We start from the raw sequence: 6,526 nt of genomic DNA, 5'->3' as shown, positions 1-6,526 counted from the left end.
ACAGAGTGAACCTTGCCATTGAACTTTGTTAAGTCACCTTTCTATCAATTCATATTAAAACTAATAAAACTATCAGTTTCTGCTAATACCTTTGATGGTGATTCTTTGAGCGACCTTAAAGCCACTTATTCGCAACAAATCATGTAGTCGGCAGGATGGCAAGCAATATCACTGATTACTTACAAAGGCATGGGATAAGTCCAAGTCCTAAACTTTCAAAGGGGCTTGTGATAACTGGTATAATTGGGCAGTGGTAGAACAACAATTAAAGGTCGCTAGAGGCCATATGAAGGATGGAAAAGGAAAGGGAATCATTTGCAACATGCCAGATGCCTGCTTAGAAGCTGCTTATCAGGATAGAAAGAGTAACAAGAGAAGGCAGCAGGACTTAAAGAAGGAGACTGAAAGCAGGAAAGCAGCTGAGTTATTACTGTCCTTGAAAATCGAGCAGCTGCAGAAACAATTACAAGAAGAAAAGGAGGAGGAGCAAAAGTTGGAGGAAAAGGTTGAGATGATGCTTATGCAGGCTCCCAATCCCCCTGATATTGTGCGTATTAGAAAACTAATTGTATCCCCTGAAGAATGGGATGGTAGCATATGAGGTGACACTGACGATAATAAACCAGGGAAAGGCAATTCTTTATCTCCCTCAAGTCCTCCCAAATACGAAGCTAGACCCATTATAAAAACTGAGGAAACCATCAGACCTCAGGGTGGAGCAGGACATTGTGCCAGAAAAACAACCCCATTCAATCCACTTCAGGTGGCTAATTTACAAGAATGCTATGGCTGTAAGCCAGGTGAAACCGAAACCGAGTACTTATGGCAAGCATGTTTAACTGGAGGAGATAGAAGCTTACTAAGTGGGGATGAAGCCAATGGATTTTGGGATCCTGGTGTCTTTTTAAATTCTGGCCCTGACCCCCCAAATGATCCCCACTCAATAATTAGCAGAGTGGCATACTGGGCTGGAGGAACAGACAGATTAGAGAGAGGGAACCCCTATTAATACCCATCAAATCCTTGAACGATCTCTCCACCGCTATTACAAAAGCTGCCGGTATTCAGGCTATGCATAAGCGCGGCAAACACGATGTCCCTATTTCAGCAACTGCTGATTATGACATGCTAAAGCTGCTAATTAAAAGAGCCCCTGCCACGCTAAAACCTTACCTCATTTCAAAATGACATGAAATGCAGAGAGACATAGACTTCAATGCCCCGTTGGCTGTAAGGGGCATCGTTGATGACTAGGAGGAAGAAGCAGCCCTAGTACATAGAGACATCCCCACCTGGGCAACATTAATGCATGATGCCACAAAACACGAATGAGAGATGGAATGGAGCGATCCATCTAAAGCAAAATCTGCTTTTACTTGGGAAGGTATACAATACACCTTTAGCAGACTCCCACAGGGTTATAAACTTTCGCCCACAATTGCTCATGCTGCATCTGCTGAACTTCTACAGACAGTCTCACTCCCTCAAGATGTGAAGCTACACTGATATATAGGTGATATTCTAATCAGAGGAACTTTCCCTGGTAAGGTGGGGGAAGAAGCAGCAGCAGCACTATGGCAAGCGTTACATCATGCAGAAGATGAGATTCCACCCAAAAAGTGTCAGGGGCCAAGAAGTGAAATTCTTGGGAACTTGGTGGATAGCAGGCAGCGCAGTGATTCCTCCAGATACTTTAAGAAAAATAGAACAACTGCAAATGCCCTACTCTGGGAAAGAGCAGACTTAAAGCTTACTACTTCAGTTATGCACAGAAATGAGATCTAATTAAGATATGAATGGAAGTGGGATAGAAAAAATCTAATTCCCCTACTCCAAGACACACCAGGAGAAAAAATTAAAATAGGATGCTGAGTAATCAGTCGATCTACCCATTGGAAACCAACGGAAATGACTGATATAATCCTGCTTCCACTTGGACTAGAAAAGACATGAGATTTTGTAATTATGTCAACCTAGACTGTTGCTATAATTTCACCCTAGTTCAACCTGTTTTTGTGACTTGTGCATAGACCTACCGTAGGGTGGGAATGATGTTTAAATTTAGGATTGATGTACTCAAAATATGGAATTGCGTACGACAAGGTGGCCATGGGTTGATGCGTATATACTTTTTAACATACCTACACCTGATCTAAATTTAGCTGCCGTAGCACTACACAATAATATCACCTTTTGTAGGCAGGAATGGATTATTAAGGATAAGAATAAAAATGAACAAATTCTATCTTTGGAGGGGTCCAAAGGAGACACCATTTCAACAGGATGCCAAATTGAAAATCACACTAAATGTATGACAACATCTTTACGTATGATTATAACCTATGTCGGGGGAAAACACCACACACACACCTGTTCCTTCAAACACTGGCATATTTTTACTGTATCGCATTCAACAATCATAATGTGTTTTGGGGTAGACTTCAAATTTCATTCCAGCTTAGGCCTCCAATTCAAAATTGATATCAAGCAACTGTCCTCACCAACTCAGTCTCCTATTAAGTTATCTCCTTACATTTGTAATACTGATCCCTACATAATTAAAACCGCAGAACAACGAGTGTTGTTTAATCCATCATGGTCCCTCAAATGAGTGGAACTCTCGATGCAGATCAATATCTCTGCAATTAAACCTACCTGCTCACCATTCCTAGATACATCTTATGCAGAATGGTTAGCATGGTTACATGGATGAACCCTCACTTCTCCAAAATGATCAAAAAGAGATATAACTTGTATCCTTGGAACAGGACTGGGAATATTAAATAGCATAGATGCTGAAGTCCTAATGAACAAATTAACTGCTACTACCGATGACCTGAATAAATTAGAACACCCACTAAAATAATCTCTATCAGCCTTAGGAGCAAGTCAGTGGCTCCTATCAGACATTCTACCTTATTGGGGAAGAACTGAGAAAAATGACTATCAATTAATTGTAAACACCCTCGGAGCAACCCAAGGTAATACCTCTCTTACTTTGAATTGTATCCAAGCACAGTTAGGGATACAGTCTGTGGTCGCAGCTATCATTAGAGAAGGAGAAGAAGGAATCCTACCTACCAAAATTTGTAAAGTGATCTGGGACAATGCCTCAGAGTTCAAGAGAGTTTCAGTCATGGTGGCAATTAGTCAATTTTACTTATCATTCAGAAGATAATAAGATTGCCACCTCTGTCCTCACTATACACAATGCTTTGGTATATACCATATACCCAATCATTGCCCTGGGATTAAATCACCATGGAACTGTATTCTATCCGTTAGAACATAGAATATGAGCCCAATGAAATGGAAACGGATGGCAAACTGTCAATGTTGATGCATGCGTTGCATGGGAACAACAGGGATTTATTTGTGAAAGTAATACCACTAAGGCTCAAGACATTTGCCTTGACACTGAACAAAGTGTTTGTCATTTTGAAATGCATCCTGATGAAATCCCTAAATCTGTACTTGTATGTTGGAAATGGATGTATTTGTATGAGAACCCTTTGTGACTTTATATTTACAGATACCACCACTGTAGAGACAAATACTCATGCCAACATCTGTATTTGTAATTTTACCAAAATTATGCGATAAGACTTTAACTATTAATCTCCTGTCACAACCCACCAATCGCTACAATCAGACTACACACTGTATCAAATACAATGTATTTACTACTTACCCGCATTGGGATGAATCTTACATTGGTAAAATTGCTCTTGCCACAAGATGACCTGACTCTGTTGCTAGAACAAATCTGAAACAATGGACAAAACCCCTCAATTGCTGTCCATCCTGATGCAGAGAAAATACATCATATCCTAGAAAGAGCGAAAAGGGATGGAGAATGTCACTGGTGGGATGCAATTGTTCGCACAGAGCAATTGTTCTGTGTTTAGTGAAATCAAGATTGCTTCCTCTGAAGCCATTGGTTTTCCAGAGGCCCAGGCATGAATCCCAAATTGTTTTAGTTCGGGAGAGTACAAAGTATCCAACTTCACCTTAAGAACTGGTGTTAATATTTACTTTCTTGGACATGTATCTATTAACAGCAACAACAAGAGCATTAAAAGAAGGCTATGGTGTTTGCTGTACCCAGCAATGAGTATGCCTGTGTTTCAGACACGTTAATTTCCTTTACGAAAGTAAAACCGGAAAATTACGATTAGAAATCTTATGAGAACTGAGGATCTCATAACCTCTGCAAGAGGTTTTCCAGAGGGGTTGAGGAATCTCTGCCTCTGGAGATATTAAAAATTCAGCTGGACGTGACCCTAAGCAACTTTATTGAACTTTAAAGTTGAAGTTGGATCTGACTTGACAGTTGACCCTGTTATGAGCAGGAAGTTGGACCAGATGACCTCCGGATGCCTCTTTCAACCTAATTTATTCTTTAATTTTAGGTCTCTTTTATTGGTTGCTTTTTTGTTTACTTGTTTGTTTGTTTGTAATTTAGAAAACCTGTCACACTATGATCCCTGCAAGACTTCCAGTCTGAAGACTCACCAGGAGGGATTTGCCTCATGTGACTGCCTGCCTGTGTATCAATGTATTTATGTATATCTATATGTCTCAGGGTGCAGAGTGAAAGGAAAGAAACTGTGGAATTCACCTCACCTAATTTGTGTATCTGCACAGTAGACCTCAAAAGAGTTAGTGAAGTTTAACTTCATTCGGTTGCCTGTCAATAGGCCCCCAGTGTCATGAAAGAAACCATAGAGTATCCCATAGATATGTATAGGTTTGAAGATATGACACAGGGCTTGTGGAAGACCTACACCATCAGAAGTGGAAGAGGCAGACCAGGGAGGCTACTCTTTTGCCTAAAATGACCCTAAATGCTTTTATGTGAGAGTTGAGCTTGTCTAGTACCTTTCACTTGTTGCCAAGATGGAGGAATAAACATGTCTAGACCTAGCTAAGACATTTGTATTCAAAGGTGGTGACTCCAACCTTAGAAGAATCTGTTCAGATTATCTGTAAAGACAGCTCAGGTGAGATTCACAGGCAGTTATCAAGAGGACAGATATTTATACCTAAACTAAAAAAAACAGAGAATCTCACTGACTTGTCTCTACCTGAATTTCCCCACATTCGCTTCATGGGTAAGCACTTCTTCCCTCAGAATGTTTCTTCACTCCACAGAAGAACCAAATGAAAGTGAATTATACTTCTTCCACTGCTTAGAAACTTTTTTTCCTGAAACTTTTCAGAAAAAGAGGTTTTGTTCTGTACCATTGAGAGGGCATTTTATAGATATGATGTGGCCAATTAGAAAACTTGAATCCTTTCTTCGTTGTGTATAATTCTGATCAATGTCCTTTAACTGCACAAGTCAGATTCAGTGAGAACATGACAAGAAAAGTCTAATCACGGCATAGGGACTCAGTTCCTTCTCCTGGGATTCTCTGATAGTTGTGAATTGCAAATATTTCATTTTCTGGTATTTCTCCTTCTTTACCTTGCTGCCTTGACTGGGAACTGCCTCATCATAACAGTTGTGCTTGACCACCAGCTCCACAGTCCCATGTGCTTCTTCCCGATGAACCTCTCCATCTCTGACCTTGGCTCCATCTCTGTCCTGGTCCTCAAATCCATGGCAAACTCCATCTGAAACACAAGGTCTATCTATTGCTCTGGATATGTTGTCCAAGTATCTGTCTTCATTCTCTTCACTCCATCTCGCTTTGCTATCCTCACTGTCATGGCGTATGACCGCTATGTTACCATAGGCAACCCCCTGCACTGTGAAACAAGAATGAATATGAGCTTGTCTTCAGATGGCAGCCAGTGTGTGGGCTACTATTCTTCTGTATTCCACAATGTACACTGGCATCACTTTCCAGTTAACCTTCTGCCAGTGCAATGTCAATCAGTTCTTCTGTGATGTCTCCCAGCTTTTCCAATGTCCTGTTCTGACAAGTATGTCCATGAGTTTGGGGCTGTGGTCTTTAGGCTCTGTTAATATTCCATCTGCTTGATGTCTATATTAGCCTTTTATGTTCCGATTTCACTGGCAGTGTCGAGAATCCCTTCTGAGGAAGGCCAACATAAAGCCTCCTCCACCTGCGTCCCCGACCTCACTGTGGTCTCTTTGTTTAGTTGTATGGGTAGTACTGCTTACACGAAGCCCATCTCCACCTTCTCATCAGCCTTGGCACCTGTAATAGCTGTGCTCTGTTCTGTGTTGCCTCCAATACCAAATCCTGCTATCTACAGAACGAAAAACAAGGAGATTATAGGAGCTGTGAGGAAGTTGATCAAAAGGAATCTTTGAAGCAGAAAGGAAGCATCCCTCTTATTTACAGGAAGGAGATTTTTCACTTCTTCATGCCTTTGTCAAAAATAGCCTGTGGGCACTTTAGGAGAACCTAAATGTCTTTGCCAAGCACTGCTTGAGATGCTTTGGGTAATTTGTCCAAGACATTGATACTTGTTGCACTCTGCATTTTCCCTGCACTTTATAACATTTCATGTGTCTGACCCTGATCTTTTCTAGCCAGAATTAAAACCAGAA

At 40.9% G+C, this 6,526-nt stretch overlaps 1 protein-coding gene across 1 annotated transcript; it reads left to right on the top strand.

Moving 5' to 3' along the window:
• Positions 1-322: 322 nt before the first annotated feature.
• LOC104160378 (olfactory receptor 477-like) lies at positions 323-6,286 on the top strand. The gene is made up of 3 exons (XM_009698488.1): positions 323-590; positions 5,370-5,608; positions 5,993-6,286. The coding sequence occupies exons 1-3, from the start codon at positions 323-325 to the stop codon at positions 6,284-6,286; spliced, it is 801 nt and encodes a 266-aa protein (XP_009696790.1).
• The last annotated feature ends 240 nt before the right edge of the window (positions 6,287-6,526 follow it).

Source organism: Cariama cristata, unplaced genomic scaffold (genome assembly GCF_000690535.1).
Source record: "Cariama cristata isolate BGI_N322 unplaced genomic scaffold, ASM69053v1 scaffold1794, whole genome shotgun sequence".
In the NCBI taxonomy this organism is placed as follows: Eukaryota; Metazoa; Chordata; class Aves; order Cariamiformes; family Cariamidae; genus Cariama; species Cariama cristata.
The sequence above is the reverse complement of the archived record's forward strand: the minus strand, read 5'-3'. Positions and strand labels throughout refer to the sequence as shown.

Excerpts from the sequence above, each read along its gene's own strand:
- LOC104160378 (XM_009698488.1), top strand. The coding sequence starts at position 323 with ATGCCAGATGCCTGCTTAGAAGCTGCTTATCAGGATAGAAAGAGTAAC. Across the intron at positions 591-5,369 it reads ATCCCCTGAAGAATGGGATG|AAAAGTCTAATCACGGCATA; the intron begins GTAGCATATGAG and ends GAACATGACAAG. Across the intron at positions 5,609-5,992 it reads TCCTGGTCCTCAAATCCATG|TCTATATTAGCCTTTTATGT; the intron begins GCAAACTCCATC and ends ATCTGCTTGATG.